General features: G+C 39.5%; 1 protein-coding gene across 1 annotated transcript; it reads left to right on the top strand.

Annotated features, from left to right (window-relative positions):
• The first annotated feature begins 287 nt into the window (after positions 1-287).
• On the top strand, positions 288-1278 carry LOC108253434. Its single transcript, XM_017447370.1, has 3 exons — positions 288-296; positions 506-783; positions 1065-1278. The coding sequence occupies exons 1-3, from the start codon at positions 288-290 to the stop codon at positions 1276-1278; spliced, it is 501 nt and encodes a 166-aa protein (XP_017302859.1).
• The last annotated feature ends 16521 nt before the right edge of the window (positions 1279-17799 follow it).

Below are 17799 nucleotides of genomic sequence, written 5' to 3'. Positions count from 1 at the left end.
AAGTTGACCAATGTGGTGGGGTATTGTACTTCATTCGTACTTAAAATAGTCTTCATTTGGTCTTCCAGGTTGTTTGGTGGTATCTACAACAACTCTTATTCGTTTACAAAAGCTATTGGTGAATCTGTGGTTGAGAAGTACTTGCATAAACTACCCCTAGCAATGGTTCGACCCTCGATCGGTGAGATAATATTTATTGACTAGTGATTGACCCGAGATGGGGTCTTTTTTTTGAGTTTTGATAGAGAGAGAGCAGTAACAACTGAAGTCTTATCGTCCCGACAGCGATGGAGAAAGCCTGCTGTTCCCAGAACCTTGTCTGATTTTTTTTTTTTTTTTTTTTTTTTTTTTTTTTTTAAGATTTTATTTTAGTAATAATTGGAAGTAAAAAAGAATCCACTGACAGGGATGGAGAGGAGAGAAATCCTCCACGGATACCCTTACCCTTGTCCCCGTTAATGCTGCACTCAATCAATACAGCAATAATAATCCTCCTCTGTTACAGCAACTTGTCGCCGCGGCCACTCGCAATGCCGCAGTCGCAGCCGCTGCAGCCGGCAACCGCGCCTCGTCCAGTGTTGCTAATGTTCGCTCCATGGTCCCCCAATACTACACGAGTCCCCAGCTGTTGAGTGGGGGCGGGGTGCCCTCACTGGTGCGCACTGTGGGGCCGGGGTCACGGCCTCCTACCAGTGTGGCCAATATGAACACGGCCTACGCCAAGGTCATTAGTAACTCGTATACCAACCTGACGCCGGCCGGGACTTATAAGAACGGCGTGTGGTGAGTACATTTTACCCCTCAACCCTAAAGGCCCGTTCCCACTTGTGAGTTTCATCCGATTTTTTTTCCAAATGTCCTGTAGGTAATGTAATTTAAATGAGAGTGTTCCCACTACACATTACACAATTTTTCTTTCCGAATGACAAGTGGGAACAGGCCTTAAGAAATCAGTCATTATTTTTAGTTGACCTCTTTCCCATGAAAACCCTTATATTCATATCTCTTACTTCATTCCTATCCCAGCAGGATAAACAAGATATATTCTATTCTATTCTTTGCAGGCCCAGCAACTACACGGCGGCCAACAGCCAGCAAATCCAACAGATGTTGGCCTCCGGACAACTACCCGCATCCTACGCTTATCAAACTGGTAGTACCCCCTCTAACGCTAAGACTGACGCTAGTGGCAGAAGCCTCGCCCCACCTCCCCTTATACCTGTTATGAACAACAATGCAGCACGAACCCAACAACAAATTCAACAACAACAAAGGTAAATTCTTTTTTTTTTTTTTAAGTTATAAGAAGTTATAAACCTTCCTTTCTTTTTATTTCCTTTTTAGCCCGTCCTTCCTTTATTATTACAATAGTAATAAAACGGTATAAGGGACGGACTATATTGTATTCGCTTCGGTGTTGTCTGTCTGTCCGTCCCCATAGAAGGACTTATCCAAACCTGGTCGACCTATATATCAAATTAAAGGTTTTTTTTTTTTTTTGAACCTACAGAAAGAAGAGAAGAGAATAAATTAAAGTCGAATATGCAATGTAACAAAGAAAAAAAGTTCGTGATGCAATAAGTATTGGATGAAATGAGGCTAAAAGAAGTGAAATAAACAATCATTGATTTAATACAAAACATTCTAAAAGTCGAACTTAAAGTACAAATCTACACACATACAGTGTCCTTAATTAAAACCAAATCAATCTCAAATTATTTGTGTTAAAGCAGAGCTTTTTCACAACTTTTGTGGTTATCACAAAATTAATAAGTGCCTCCTTTGCAATTTCCATATTTCAATAATCTTTTAAGACTGGTAATGCCGCCACTGATCCTTACTCGGTTAAAGTAGCTACTCCATTGTCCTCACAAGGCTGAGTGCACCCCGAACTCCAAGCAGAGCCGAAAAAACTTCGACCCCGCCGGGAATCGAACCTGGGACCTCCGGCGTGCAAGGCTAGTGTTCCCACTAGGCCACGGCGGGTACTACTCCTCATAGCGCATGCCATTGTCAGGTTACCTTCTAGGATAAGTTCTTTTTACTTTCCTTATCCTATAGGAAGGAAAGTAATGTAATCGGGGCAAATTTTCGATGGTCGGTTTTTAGTGTCAAAACACGTTTTGAGGTCCCTAGAGCCTAAATCCATAGTTTCAGCCATTGGTCCGTGTGTGTGTGTGTGTCTGTCTGTCTGTCTGTCTGTCTGTAAACAAAATATTTCGAGAACGGTAAGAGCTAGAGACTTGAAATTTGGTATTTAGCTGTCAAAATGTCAAATGTGACAAGGATGCGACACGAAACTTTTGGTTAAGACCGGTGCAACGGTTGGCGGCATTTTGGCGGTTTTCGGTGTAATTTAACAATATCTCGGGAACGGTATAAGCTAGAGACTTGAAATTTGGCGGTAAACTTGGCGGTATTTTGACTGCTTTTGGACAGATTTCGACCGATTTTGGTGGTTTTCAGCTACAGCGACAAAACGGTTAGAGATATTGTAAAAGTTAGGGTAAAAGAACACTCAAATAAGCATCATTCAATAGGATAAGGAAAGTCGTGTGATGTTCACACCAGATTTTTATTTTTTCCTTTCTCTTTTCTTTCTTCCTTTCGTCCTTCCTTTTCTCTTTTTTCCTTTATTTTTTTTTCTTTTTTTATACCTTCCTTACTCACCTTTCTTAATGGAGGAGTTGCGATTGGGAAAATATTATTAATAAAAGGTCGGTTCCTACGTAAAAAGTTGTGAAAAATCCAAATCTGAGATCAAAACTCCGAAAGAGTAACTTTAAAAGGTCGAAAATTCAATTTTTAATTGCCGTTCTAATGAAAAAGTTCAAAGAGTTGTGACGTCAGATTTCACGTCAAAATGCGCAGAAACGCTTGCGCACAAACAAACGAAGCGAGAGTCATGAATTATGACGTCATCGCCCACGGGAGCGTATGCCGTGACGTCAAACTTCACGATTTACCGGTGTTTTTTTAAATCGATTTATCTCGGTATCTAGAAGTCGTAATTGAAATTTGTCGCGACGACCTATGAACTCAAAGCGAGAAAGTTTTAGATAAGATTTCAGTCGTTAATTTAAGACCGGTTTTAGCGTCATCTATGTTAAGCTAAGCCGAGCAAGGCCAATAAATGGATGGGTAACTTGAACATTATATTGGGAATAAAAGGAAAGCGGGCTCTGGTTTTAATTTTAAATCATTACATGAAAGTAAAATCAAATCAAGAATGATAATAAACTGAAAATTAAACAAATTAGGTAAGTACATAGGTACTGATTTTCTCTAATCACGATCGAATAAACTACGGGCTAAAAAATTCCGGAGGGACGGGCTCAGCTTGTTAAAAAGAAAGGAAGTTATAAACCTTCCTATTTTCTTTTTTCATTTCTTTTCGTTTTCTCTCCTTTCTTTTCCTTCTTTATTCTTTGTTTTGTTAGAATTATTCCTACTATAGCTGAAAACCGCCAAAATCGGTCGAAATCTGTCCAAAAGCGGTCAAAATACCGCCAAACGCAGCAACCATCTCAACTAAGGAAATTAAAAAAGTAGTGTGTTCGGACTATTCGGGCAATATTTAAAACCTTTTCCCCTAAATTAAGTAGGTAAATACCTATCTATTGAAATGATAAGTAGCTAGATACATTAAGTGAGTTATATTATGTTTTAACTCTTTGTTTTACTCCTTAGTTAGATTATTCACCATAACTCTTGTATTGTTGGGCCACCCACTCACTGTCTGACAGACAGACCTGATCAGGTGAACGTGTAAGGTCTACCTGATAGTGAGTCGCTTGCCTTAGTAACCCAGACCGTATAAGTGAGGCGTCGATCATCTTTTTGTTTGTATCACCAACCTCAGTGGTGCAGTGGTTAGCGCGATGGACTCTGGATCTGGAGGTTGGTGGTTCGAGTTCAAGTCAAGTCATGAAATTTAACGTAGTGTATTAAGCGGGGAAAGACGTTTGTGACGGACATTTATGCTTAACACAATTGAAATTCCTTTTCCCTTTTTATTTGTGTCAAAAATGACGTCACTCTTACGTAGTTCAAGTTGAGCGGCGAGGCAGGGCCCCTCCTGTGCTGGGGCGGAACGCGGTCCCGTTTAGAGTTCCGTCCACAGCTCAGGAGAAAAAAAAAACACAATACCTAGGTACATGGATGGGTACAGCCACAAAAAAAAAAAAAATCCCTGCCTACTGCCTACCCATATGAATCCTAAAATAGGTAATAAAGAAAATTAGGTAGGTACCTAATGTACTTATTTTGAAGTGGTAAGGCCCAGCCCGAATCAAATTTTTCCAGACAACCGGTTCTGTAAAAATCCCTCCACGATCAATCTTTTCCTTTCTCACTCACGACGCATTTTTACGAAACCTCTTTGGAATTTTGATAAAAATAAACAAAACTTTCCATTTCGCCTCCACTCTCCACTTCCAATCAACAGAATCAAGTAATCAACTGGAGGAGATGAAATAAAAGTGTCTGGATGTGTATATAGACAACCGGTTCTGTAAAAATCCCTCCACGATCAATCTTTTCCTTTGTCACTCACGACGCATTTTTACGAAACCTCTTTGGAAATTTGATAAAAATAAACAAAACTTTCCATTTCGCCTCCACTCTCCACTTCCAATCAACTGGAGGAGATGAAATAAAAAGTGTCTGGATGTGTATAATCACCTCCCCTTGTATTTTATTTCCTTAAAAAGTTTTGTATTGTTTTGTGTGCTTGTTCTCGGTTGTCTAATCCCCGTTGGTCGTTTTGTTAAGGACCTAAATTTCTTGAATGTACGTCTTCTGATATGGCTCACTATTGCCTTTAATTGCTTCTGAGATTTGACAGAGAAGTGAGAGAAGAGATAGGCCACTCATTAACTCTTGTGTGCTTGTTCTCGGTTGTCTAATCCCCGTTGGTCGTTTTGTTAAGGACCTAAATTTCTTGAATGTACGTCTTCTGATATGGCTCTTACTATTGCCTTTTATTGCTTCTGAGATTTGACAGAGAAGAGATAGGCCACTCTAATTTCCCTAAGTGCGTAGTGAAATACAAAAGCTTCATGAGTAATCGCTTTTAGCGTCAAGCTATCAAATTACCTATTTTTGTTCAGATTATCTTATGGAACTCAATGTTTAAGGATCACTTCATACTTTGGTAGTGATTCCATAGAGAGGAAAATGGAGGTGAACAGTACTCCAATGTTATCAGCCTTTTTTGAAGGATTTCCAATTATTGTTCTGAACAAGAAGGCCTTATCAAAATGTAGGATGTCCATGGAATTCCTAATGGAGATTTGAGATCATTATCTTTTAAATGAAAATGGCATATTCGGTAAGTATGTACCTAACTCTATTCTCATTTTGGCAAGTGGTAGGTATTTCTCCATTACTGAAAAAAATATCAAATGATTGAATGTAGTTATCTGTTTCGTCACATTGGGGTGTACATTGTACTAGCATTGAGTTTGTACAAGTTCTGCTATTATGAGATAGGTATGCATTATTATGAATAAGAGGAACATGGTTACTATTCCTAGTCACAAGTGCATCTTGTGGACAGGGACTAATCAAAGTAAGATCTTTCGGGGTTGTAGGAGCGGGGGAAAATTTTCAAATGAGAAAGTAGAATTATTACTTAGGTTATCAACTAAATTATCGTTAACGCTAGAAATATCAATAATGTCACCGAACGTATAATTAGGTTTTTTAGAGAACTTTTGAAGTTGATCTGAAGCAACAGGGTGAACAGATGTCTCAGACTTTTCCTGAATATTGGTTTGAGAAATAGAAACATTATTATGTATACCTTTACTACAGTGAGAATTGGATACATGACGGGGAGGCAAAATAGGTTCATGATCATTAGTTTTTTGGTTAGAACGAGATATAATCTGTGGGGTTTTAACCACAGATGATCGATGAGCTATAAGGTCTAGGATATTTTTAGAGAGGACATATTTCCCCTTTCCATTGTAATGAAGACCATGCCTGGTAAAGTGAGATCTTCGTAATATAGCGTTGGTATCAAAGTAGATAAAATTATATTTTGTACAGACATATTTTAGGTAGGTATTGGTCTCGTATACATTAGTCGATAAGTGAGCTAAACTGTCAAAACGATAAGGTATGCTGCAAAGAATGACATTTGTAATATTAGCAAGAGAAATGAGATGTTTTATGGGTAAGATCTTGGCACTGTTTGGTTCTAACGTATTCATATCATTGGTACCTGCTTGAATGATAACAAAGTCATTTGCACCAAAATCCCTACATTGACTTTCTACCCCTTCAGTAACCTGAGAGAAATAGGCATTAGGTTTGATCATAGAAGTTATTTTTGTATTTGATGAGATAGTATTGATATGTTGATGCATCAATTGCGCCACTCCCCTCAACATACTGTCTGAAAAGATAGCAATTTTACTAGAACGAAAGGAAGATAATGGTAAATTGGCATGAACATTGACTTCATACTGGCTAAGTTTGGAGGAAAGTTCACTGATCTTATCAATGAGAGATTCTCGCTGGTTGATGAGTTCATTTATTCTCTTCACTAACGAGGCAGAATCAGGTTGAGTTGTGCCCGGAAAACCAGGGAGATCTGAAGAGGGAGATCTTACAACATGAACTTCGGCAACATGAGTACTTGCAGGTGGAGGCGGAGAATAAGTTTGGTTTGGTATATCAGGTCCCTTCAATTGTGATAACGTGATGAAGTCGTTCAATGTAATTGGAGGCGGCTTGGTAATTGGCGAACTGAACTCAAAGTTAGAGGACGAGGAGCTAGAGTTGAGGTCGGGTTGAGCGGACGTTGTTGGAGTAGAGGTGTTTCGCATGGCAGTTGGTAGGGCTGTCTTAGAAACAGTAGTTTTGGTGTTATTTAGAGGGTGCCTGCTGATGGAGAGAGGGGTATCATTCTTGTTAGATTTATCAGTCAAAAGAGATTTAGATTGAGCGCATGGTGACAAGATAGATGGAGACAGTGAGTGTCTGGCATGGGTAAAAGTACCCCCAACGATAAGGGTTTTTTCCTTGTTTAGCTTGAGTGTAGCTGAACAACTGGTATGAATGCATTTGAATAGAAGGGTTTGATCCTTCTGTGGGATCTTAAAGATGTACTTTTGGTCATTATAAATCACAGTTTGTTTTTTATTCAGCATTTCAATCACAAATTGTCGATTTGAAGACATGTCAGTTTTAATTGAAAGATATTGGACTTACGAATACAGGTCATAGAATACAGTGAGAGCCGCCAAATATAAAACTTAACGGATAGGGAAAATTTAAAACACGTTTACGATTTTTTTTTTTTAAACAATTAAAATAGAATTAAACAAAACAGTAAAAAATGTGAGAAACACACGAAAACAACACAAAAAACCCGCAATACACGCTACACTTAACAAAAAATGCGAGAATACAATTATCAATTTGATAATGAGAAAAATGCCAGAGAGAGAACAAAGCACGTGCACACAGTATGGTGGAAGTGATATATATAAGAGCTTCATTCTCTCGGAACTATCCTGTCCTCCTCTCTTCGATTTCAGGACAGTAAGAACTCCGTTATTACAGTTTCCTCTACAAATAAACCTCTACAAATAAAAGGTTATTTTTTCTGATCACAATTAGGTACCTACTTTTTTGGATTAAGATTTAATGTCACTCTTGGGGCCACGGGCGTTAACCATGGGACTGTGGATTATCATGGCGGATAAATGGCACATTTTTTTCCTTTTTTTTTTCTCAGAAATTTGATAGAGCTCTTAGATAACTGTAACTGCTGAAGTCGTATCGTCCCAAAATCAAAGAGAGAATGAGGAGAGGATAGGAGAAAGTCAGCCGTTCCGAGAACGAACCTTATCTGTTTAGGATAAAGTTCGCCTCGGGCGGTAATGGAACCCACGACCTAGCGCTTACAAAGGAGGCGCGCTACCTTCAAACTTAACTATTCTGGAAATGGCAGTTCTTGATTTTTTTCCTTTTCTTCTACGACTTCTAGAGTCCGAGATAAATCGATTTAAAAAATACCGGTAAATCGTGAACTTTGACGTCACGGCATACGTAGGCTGACCATACGTCCCGCTTTCGGCGGGACAGTCCCGCTTTGGAGCCTCTGGTCCCGCTGTCCCGAGAAAATGGTGATGGTTGTGGTCGTGGTTGTGGTGGTAGTTGGTTCTTCGGTGGTAGTTGGACATGGCGTTGTGGTGGTGGTGGTGGTGGTGGTGGTTGGTTCTTCGGTGGTAGTTGGGCATGGCGTTGTGGTGGTGGTTGTAGTAGTTGTGGTGGTTGTTGGAGGCTCAGTAGTAGTGGTGGTGCATGTTGTGGGTGCTTCAGTGGTTGTGGTCGTGGTGGTGGTTGGTTCTTCGGTGGTAGCTGTACAGCTTCCTGTAAGTCAGTAGAACATAACTAATTAACTAACCTTTAGCTGGTCCGAACCTAATATTATCATTGAGAGCAATGAGCTCGGGAAAAAATCCATTTTACGATTCCAATATTGTACAATATTATATATGTATCAAAATATTTGAAAATAAAATGTAGGTATATTGACTGTATAGTGCAGAGGCAGGTTGTAACATAGGTACTTATCTAGTTAAGTGGGTATATAAACATATTTTATACCCACCTAACTAGGTGGATATAAAATATGTTTGTACCTCACCACCACCCCCCCTCCCCCCTCGTCCAAAAAGGACTGCGTCCCGCTTTGGGCCAAAAAAATTATGGTCACCCTAGGCATACGCTCCCGTAGGCGATGACGTCATAATTTATTAATCCCGCTTCGTTTGTTTGTGTGCAAGCGTTTCTGCGCATTTTGACGTGAAATCTGACGTCAGAACTCTTTGAATTTTTTTATTAGAATTTTCGTTGAAAGTTGAATTTTCGACCGTTTAAAGTTACTTTTTCGGAGTTTTGACATCAGATTTGGATTTTTCACTACTTTTCACATAGGAATTGACCATTTATTAATAATTTTTACCCATTTGCAACTCCTCCATTGTGTGAATCCTAGTAGTACGTATACGTACTAGGAGAGGGGGAAATTGGACTAAAAATACCTAATAATAATACTTATATTATTATTATTTTAAAATAATAATAATAATAATAATAATCCAGAGTTCTGAGTAAAATATAAAAATAAATAAATGTAGAAACAATGAATTCTAAATCACAATTTTTAAATTGAAGAAAAAAAAAATCTGGTGTGAACATCACACCCTCTTCTATTTCCCTATGCTAACGTTTTTGAAAGAAAAATTGGGACAAATAAGCAACCCACAGGTAGGTACACTAATTGATCGCTTTTTATTGTTGCCATTGGATTTTTGCATTATTTATCAATGCAAGTAGGTATTTAAGTATTTCTATTGAATTTTTTCCCTGAAAAATTCAAATCAAACCACAAGTTCTTTGTGTTTAAGCAGAGAGCTTTTACACAACTTTTGTGGGTACCACAGCATTACCAAGTGCCTTCTTTTTTTAAGCCCGTCCTTCCAAAATTATTGTACGATATCTAGTAATATTAAAAGGTATAGTGGACGGGCTATTGTGATTATTAATTTTCATTCATCATCACTCTTCTTACACTGGTATTGCCTACTCCATTGTCCTCACGAGGCTGAGTGCACCCCGAACTCTGAGCACAGAGCCGAAAAACTTCGGCCCAGTTGGGAATCGAACCCAGGACCTCCGGGGTGCAAGCTTAGTATGATAACCACTTGACCAGGGAGGTTGCTTTTTCCTGAACATTATGACCGCATTTTGCATTTTCAGCGATCCTAAATATAGGTACGTATACCGTAGTGCTCGTTAGGTACCTGTACCTACATATACACCAATGAGTTCCCCATACTATATGTAGATAATAGAAAGTAAAAACAACCTAAATTCGACAAAAAAAAAAAAAAAAAAAAAAAAAAAAAAAAAAAAAACCGCGCGAATATGATTACTAACCGGTTAGTTTCGTTTTCACAGCGAGTGATTTTGATTCTTTTAATCTTTTGACATTGGAGAAGTCTGATTTTGTTTTATTTGATTTTTTCTCAGGATAAAGTTTATCGCTTTTAATGATTTATTGTTAAGTTGAAGGAGGTACCTTACTCGCTCACTACCTACCTTCCCATGTAAGGAGGAAAACTCTAAGGGAGAAACACACTACCATCTCGTAACGTGACCAAAATTTGAAATCTGCAGAGTGTACCTATGTAGAATCTGTATGAATCTATACTATGGCCTCTATGGAGGGAGAGTTTAGACTGTTTGGCCTCTGTGGAGAGCATGGAAGCATAGCGTTCAGTCCTGGTTGTGGGGCTAATAAAATGAGTTTGGCATAATGGCATAAGCCCGGGCATAAACCATAATAAAATCTAACGACTTCTCAAGCTTGTGTCTCACCTCTTCAGGCCTTGAGGTCCCTTGAGGTACAGTCACGTGGTGCCAAAAGATAGAAACTAAACTTTAGCTGTATTTTCCTGGTGGGAAACTTTCGGAAACGGAAACAATTTCGACGGCACGCCATCTTGGATTTCCTATGGTTTTTTTACAGGGGCCATTTCATTTTCTGAATGCACTCGCTCTTGTCAACTGTAGGAACACCCAGGTACTTTATGGAACTAGAAGTCGACAAACAATTTGCAATATCACAGATATAATTAAAAGTAACCCGTTGACATAATTATTATGTCAACGGGTTACTTTTCGCTCTTTTCGTGTTGACCCATCATCTGAATACATATTAGGATAATAGGAAGTAATGTGTCTTTTCTCGCCCACCTCATGAGGGACATAACAAGAAAAATTTGGACAAATAAGCAACCCACAGGTAGGTACACTAATTGGTCGCTTTTTACGCTTTTTATTGTTGCCACTGGATTTTTGCATTATTTATATCAATGCAAGTAGGTTTCTACATATGTGTTTCTATTGAATTTTTTCCCCTGAAAAATCAAATCAAACCATAAGTTCTTTGTGTTAAAGCAGAGAGCTTTTACACAACTTTTGTGGGTACCACAGCATTACCAAGTGCCTTCTTTTTTTTAGCCCGTCCATCAAACCATAAGTTCTTTGTGTTAAAGCAGAGAGCTTTTACACAACTTTTGTGGGTACCACAGCATTACCAAGTGCCTTCTTTTTTTAAGCCCGTCCTTCCAAAATTATTGTACGATATCTAGTAATATTAAAAGGTATAGTGGACGGGCTATTGTGATTATTAATTTTCATTCATCATCACTCTTCTTACACTGGTATTGCCTGCTCCATTGTCCTCACGAGGCTGAGTGCACCCCGAACTCTGAGCACAGAGCCAAAAAACTTCGGCCCAGTTGGGAATCGAACCCAGGACCTCCGGGGTTATCTAGTAATATTAAAAGGTATAGTGGACGGGCTATTGTGATTATTAATTTTCATTCATCATCACTCTTCTTACACTGGTATTGCCTACTCCATTGTCCTCACGAGGCTGAGTGCACCCCGAACTCTGAGCACAGAGCCGAAAAACTTCGGCCCAGTTGGGAATCGAACCCAGGACCTCCGGGGTGCAAGCTTAGTATGATAACCACTTGACCAGGGAGGTTGCTTTTTCCTGAACATTATGACCGCATTTTGCATTTTCAGCGATCCTAAATATAGGTACGTATACCGTAGTGCTCGTTAGGTACCTGTACCTACATATACACCAATGAGTTCCCCATACTATATTTAGTTTCGTTTTCACAGCGAGTGATTTTGATTCTTTTGACATTGGAGAAGTCTGATTTTGTTTTATTTGATTTTTTCTCAGGATAAAGTTTATCGCTTTTAATGATTTATTGTAAAGTTGAAGGAGGTACCTACCTTACTCGCTCACTACCTACCTTCCCATGTAAGGAGGAAAACTCTAAGGGAGAAACACACTACCATCTCGTAACGTGACCAAAATTTGAAATCTGCAGAGTGTATGTAGAATCTGTATGAATCTTTGAATCTGTACTATGGCCTCTATGGAGGGAGAGTTTAGACTGTTTGGCCTCTGTGGAGAGCATGGAAGCATAGCGTTCAGTCCTGGTTGTGGGGCTAATAAAATGAGTTTGGCATAATGGCATAAGCCCGGGCATAAACCATAATAAAATCTAACGACTTCTCAAGCTTGTGTCTCACCTCTTCAGGCCTTCAGGTCTCTTGAGGTACAATCACGTGGTGCCAAAAGATCGAAACTATACTTTAGCTGTATTTTCCTGGTGGGAAATGGAAACAATTCCGATGGCACGCCATCTTGGATTTCCTATGGTTTTGTACAGGGGCCATTTCATTTTCTGGGGCCATTTCATTTTCAGAATGCACTCGCTCTTGTCAAGTATAGGGACCCCCAGGTACTTTATGGAACTAGAAGTCGACAAAAAATTTGCAATAGCACAGATATAATATGTCAACGGGTTACTTTCTGCTCTTCTCGTGTTGACCCATCATCTGAATACATATAGGATAATACTTAGGAAGTAGGTATTGTGTCTTTTCTCGCCCACCTCATGAGGGACATACTATACGGGATGAGTATGCTCCGACACAGACAAGATGAGTCTAAACTTTGCCTGAGTGAGAGAGAGGGAAGAAGATAGAGAGAGGTGGAATAAGATGCAGAAAAAACGAAATAGAGGGAGAGAGAGAGACAGATCGTTTGGTCTGGGACCCTGAGGGCACTGATCAACTCGAGAACTGGTTTTTTCAGTTTTTTATATATTGGCCAAAGTGTACTTTTTATTAATAAATCTTTTCGGACCCGATCAGTGCGGGATGAAGGCAGTTTGACCGGGGTAGAACTTTGGAACAGGAAAAATCCGAATATTAATATGAGACCTGAGTGCACCCCCTAAATAACATCTCGTCCTAGACCAGGGTTGTCCAACCTTAGGGCACCCGGCTCTCGACCAACATTTTGAGTTTCGTTTATGTTTTTAGTTTGATAACTATGCAGCTAATAAAGTGCGTGAATATCGACATTATATATTTACTGTTATTTCTCATTTTCGTTCATTTTTTTAGGCGGGCCTTCGCGGGCCGCAAAAATGAACTCGCGGGTTGGACAAGCCTGTCCTAGACGGTCACCCATTCAGAAAACTCTTGAACTTTGCTTAACTCTGGACTTCTAGACATCTGTCGTGAACAAGCCTTTTTCGTGCGATAGCTGTTGGCTTAATGACTTTAAAAAAAAGTGATAAAATTAAGTTCCGTTCAAACGTGATGTGTGGTGGAGAAATCTTCCGACTTATGTATGTACCTATGTATAGTTCCCTCAGACGGTAAATTAAATTTTCTTCAGACCATCTGAAAGACCTAATAGTAGTCGGAAGCTTTTTCCACCACACACGTTCAGGCGGTCTGACAGACCTAGATCCGTCAGACAGTTAAAGCGTGAGGCGTGAATGGCCGCCTTAACAGACCAAACAGGGCAGGGACATCTGAGACTAGAATCTGGAATTTCCAAGTCCTCACGATCGATGGTTGACTGCGATTCAGGACACCCCGACTCGAGACCATTACCCCGGTGTAGGTATGGCAGATTTTTTTTTTTTTTTTTTTTTTTTTTTTTGTGGAGGTTTTGACAGAGGAACTGTAATTGCAATGGCCGTTTATCGTACCCGAAATCGAAGAAGAGAAGGAAGACAAGGATAGGGAGAAAGCCCAGCCCGGTTGGCTGGAACAGAACATTATAGATCCGTCAGACAGTTAAAGCGTGAGGCGTGAATGGCCGCCTTAACAGACCAAACAGGGCAGGGACATCTGAGACTAGAATCTGGAATCTCCAAGTCCTCACGATCGATGGTTGACTGCGATTCAGGACACCCCGCGGCTTGAGGCCATCACCCCGGTGTATGGCAGATAATAAGATATCTTTTCTTTAATTCTGCCATCACCATTAGGCTACAGCTGAAACAACTAGAATCTCCTCAGTTACTCCGAGCTACGCCACTATAGATTGGTCAGACTACAAACGACATTAGATTGTTAGGTTTAGGTTACACTAATATCACCATGCTAGCTATATTCAGGTCCGAAAATATACATTCACAGGGTCTCTTCTTGATGCTTAGAGAGTATTAGGACAACTAGCTATAAATCGCTAGGTGACTAGACGCGATTCCCACCCTGGGCGGCGAACTTTATCCGAAACAGATAACTCAGATAAGGTTTGTTCTCGGAACGGCTGGTTTTCCCCAATTCCGTCCTCCCTCTCTTTTCGAATTCGGGACCATAAGACTTCCGTTGAAGAGGAAGGCGTCAGATAGAGAAGCGTGGAGAGCTACCGACCAATCCCAGGATTGATATAATTGATGATGATGAAGACCTCCGTTGTTCACAGTTCCAATCTAAAGGCAAGGATCGATTCAACCCAGATTAGCCGCAAGTAGCAGAGCGGGTGATTTTTTTTTCAAAGAGGTTTCATAGAGGAAACTGTAAAAATTGAGGTTTTATCGTTCTGAAATCGGAGTTAGAAGAAGAATAGGGGAAAGCAAGTCGTTCCGAGAACAAACCTTATCTACCTATGTAAAAATGTAAATGTAAGTGCAGTTTCTTTGTGTTATTATGTCACAACTTTGGTGCTCACTGCTGCATTGTAGGATTTTCCCAATATGTCAATTATTCTAAAATCCAATGTTTACCTACCATGCTGGCACCGGTTGCTATGCGCATTTATATGTCATAGCTACTCATTTCCCTCACGAGGCTGAGTGGGCCCCGCAACAGCCAGTCACGGAATCAATCATTTGCAGGATACAAATTTCTTGACCCCGCCGGGAATCGAACCCGGGTCTCCCGCGTGCAAGGCGAGCGCAGTGACCACTACGCCATGGGAGCTGACCAAACCTTATCTATCTCTAGGATAAAGTTCACCCCCGGCGGAAATCGCTTACAAGGCAGACGCGTCTCCACCCTCCAAGCTAGGCTGACTATCCCTATATTTGAGAGAGAAAAGCCTAAGTACCCACTTAAAACATTTGTTCCCCAACAGTTGCGCAACTGTTGCGAAATGAATGTTTCGAATGTTGAGCGACTTTCAGGATAAAATCCATTACATGGGGTACTAAACCCAAAAAACTGTTTCAGAAATACATAAATCTGGAGAGGAAAAAAGTTGATCGATTGTTGCAAAAACATTTCTGGATTGTTGCGAAACAAAGTTCCTTGTGAAAAATGTTGCGGATGGGTACCTACTAGGCTCAGATACATTGGTGACATTCGTTCGCCCCTGATGCTCAACTTTGGACTTTTATCTCCAACTAAACAGTGGAATAAATTAAGTGAAACATGTAGCGAAATATCTCTCCAACCCAGCGACAGGAGACTACAATGTAGCAGAAATCAAGAAGAAGAAAACGAAAGAGAGAAGATCAAGAAGAAGAGGAAGAAGAAGAAGGAAAAGGAGAAAACGAAGAAGAAGGTGAAGGAGAAGAAGAAACGAAGAAGGAGAAGAAGGAAAAGGAGAAAACGAAGAAAAAGAAGAAGAAGAAGAAGAAGAAGAAGAAGAAGAAGAAGAAGGAGAAGAAGAAGAAAAAGAGGAGGAGGAGGAAGAAGAAGAAGAAGAAGAAGAAGACGAAGGAGAAGGAGGAGGAGAGGAATAGAATGAAAAGAATCAGAATTGATCAGGTTTGCAAATATCTCGTACCAGAGACAAGGCGAGACAATGTATAATCCTGCATAAAGGTACCTAACTAGAAATTCCAGGCCGTTTTTTACTTTCCTTATCCTCTGCTACCTTGTCGACTGAACTGTCTACACTGCCTCGACAACGTATACCTATTTACCTCGTCGATCGACCTGAGCACACCTTTACTCACATTCCACCAACTGGTCTGGTGGAGGAACTGTAAACAGGGAGAATACCAGCCTGAAATTTCCCTTGCTAATGAAACATAGCAACGGTTGAGTGCGAAACACATCCACTCGTAAAATGTTGAAGTCAAAACCAAATGTCAACTTACAAGCAGTCACATTAGGGCTGATTGAGAGGCTGACGAAGAACGCCGACCCTGGAGTGCCTATACTGGCCACGTGTAAACAACACTGCCATCCAGTAACATATTGCAATCCAGTTGGTCCATAACTTTCAGTTGATTGGTCATAGGTACCTGAGGAAAGTCGTGTGATGTTCACACAAGGTATATTTCGTCCGTCCGTCAGTCAGGACGTGTGAGGCGGGTAAAGCTTCAGACCTAGGCCCATCAGACGGTCTGACGGTGAGTGTCTGGCATTATGGGATTAGGAGGAGATAAGAAGGGCATTCTTTGAGCTCCAAACCCCCCAAATACCTAATGTAACTAAGGTTTGGGTTGACGCGACGTAACAACATGATAAGGTGTATTTTTTTCTCTCTTTCGATATGTGGTAATAATTTATTTTATAGTTTTAGAGTTTTTTTACACACAATTTGTAAACTGATTCATAAACCGGATCACAGGAATTATAATGACACCAAATAAGGAAAATAAAAGCAGGCAAACCCAATCACACAATACTATGGGGGGGAAAGGACTTTCGCTTTTTTACCAAGAGAAGCATAAATTTTTTTTTGGACCGATTGTAATACTTTCTCATTACCTTGTATAGGTTCCCTATACGTAAGGGTAATAGAAAGTAAAAAGTAATTGGTCTTTTTATTCCTTTAGTTACCTATACCTACATTTTTCCTCTTTTGTGTTTCTCGAAGTAATCGAAGCAACATAAGAATAGTAACTTGAGTTTGAAGCAAAAACTATTGAAAATTAGTGGATGTGACAAAATAACCAATATTTGTGATTACCTTATTTGGTAACTTTTTGCTTTTGATTCCTTTTTGTTTGCTCAATTTTTTCGCCAAATTTCATCAATAGGTACCTATCAAAATAAAGTATGGGTAAAGGTGTGTTTAAATTTCGGGAAACTTTAACCTTCTTTAATTTGATACCTATACAGGGTGGTTCGTGATTTGCGAACCACACTTATATCTCAGAAACGGCTAGGAATTAAGGAATGAAATAAACGGCATCATGTAGATGAAATTTTGATGATTAAAATGGCTTATTTTAAATTTGCAATTTCTTTTGCAAAACGGCCCATTTTTTGCCATATTCTGTACACTGGTTCGTACACAAAAATTCTGTACACTGTGAGAAAGAAAAACAATTTCTTAATTCTTTCTTTAGTTTTTGTATTATTCACTTTGACAATTTCAACAACAATCAACAACAACAAACAAATTTATAAAAGCTCTTCAAAATGAGATCCATTTGTTTGTACACAGTAACGCATCCTTCGCTCTAACTGAGGATTAACTGCGTTGTTTATCATATCTGGGGTCACTGACGCACACAAAATCGCGATTTGTGCAAATTTTTGTGAGCAAATTTTTTCGAGTGAATACATTTTGTCAATTAAAATATTATGCTGATTCCAAAAATTAAATAAAAAATGGGGGTTCCCATAAAAGTGACCTATATTTGGCAAAAAATGGGCCGTTTTGCAAAAAAATTTGCAAATTTAAAAAATGCCATTTTAATCATCAAAATTTCATCTACAATATCTACATGATGCCGTTTATTTCATTCCTTAATTCCCAGCCGTTTCTGAGATATAAGCGTGGTTCGCAAATCACGAACCACCCTGTATATGAAATTTGGTGAAAAAATTGAGCAGACATCAGAAAGAATTAAAAGCAAATTTCTTAAATGAAAAACCGTCGACTTAAAACTCAGACCTCGCTTCGTTCAGTGAGTTAATATTCACAACGTTTAGCACTCCTTCTTCAGTTCGTATAATATTTTATTTCCGCCATTTTGATTT

Source organism: Diaphorina citri, unplaced genomic scaffold, assembly GCF_000475195.1.
Source record: "Diaphorina citri unplaced genomic scaffold, Diaci psyllid genome assembly version 1.1 scaffold1780, whole genome shotgun sequence".
NCBI lineage: Eukaryota > Metazoa > Arthropoda > Insecta > Hemiptera > Psyllidae > Diaphorina > Diaphorina citri.
Note: the sequence above shows the minus strand (reverse complement) of the source record. Positions and strands in the feature narration are given on the sequence as shown.

Bases quoted from the DNA above. Each gene is read 5' to 3' on its own strand.
- LOC108253434 (XM_017447370.1), top strand. The intron at 784-1,064 runs GTGAGTACATTT...TATTCTTTGCAG, and splicing joins ACTTATAAGAACGGCGTGTG to GCCCAGCAACTACACGGCGG.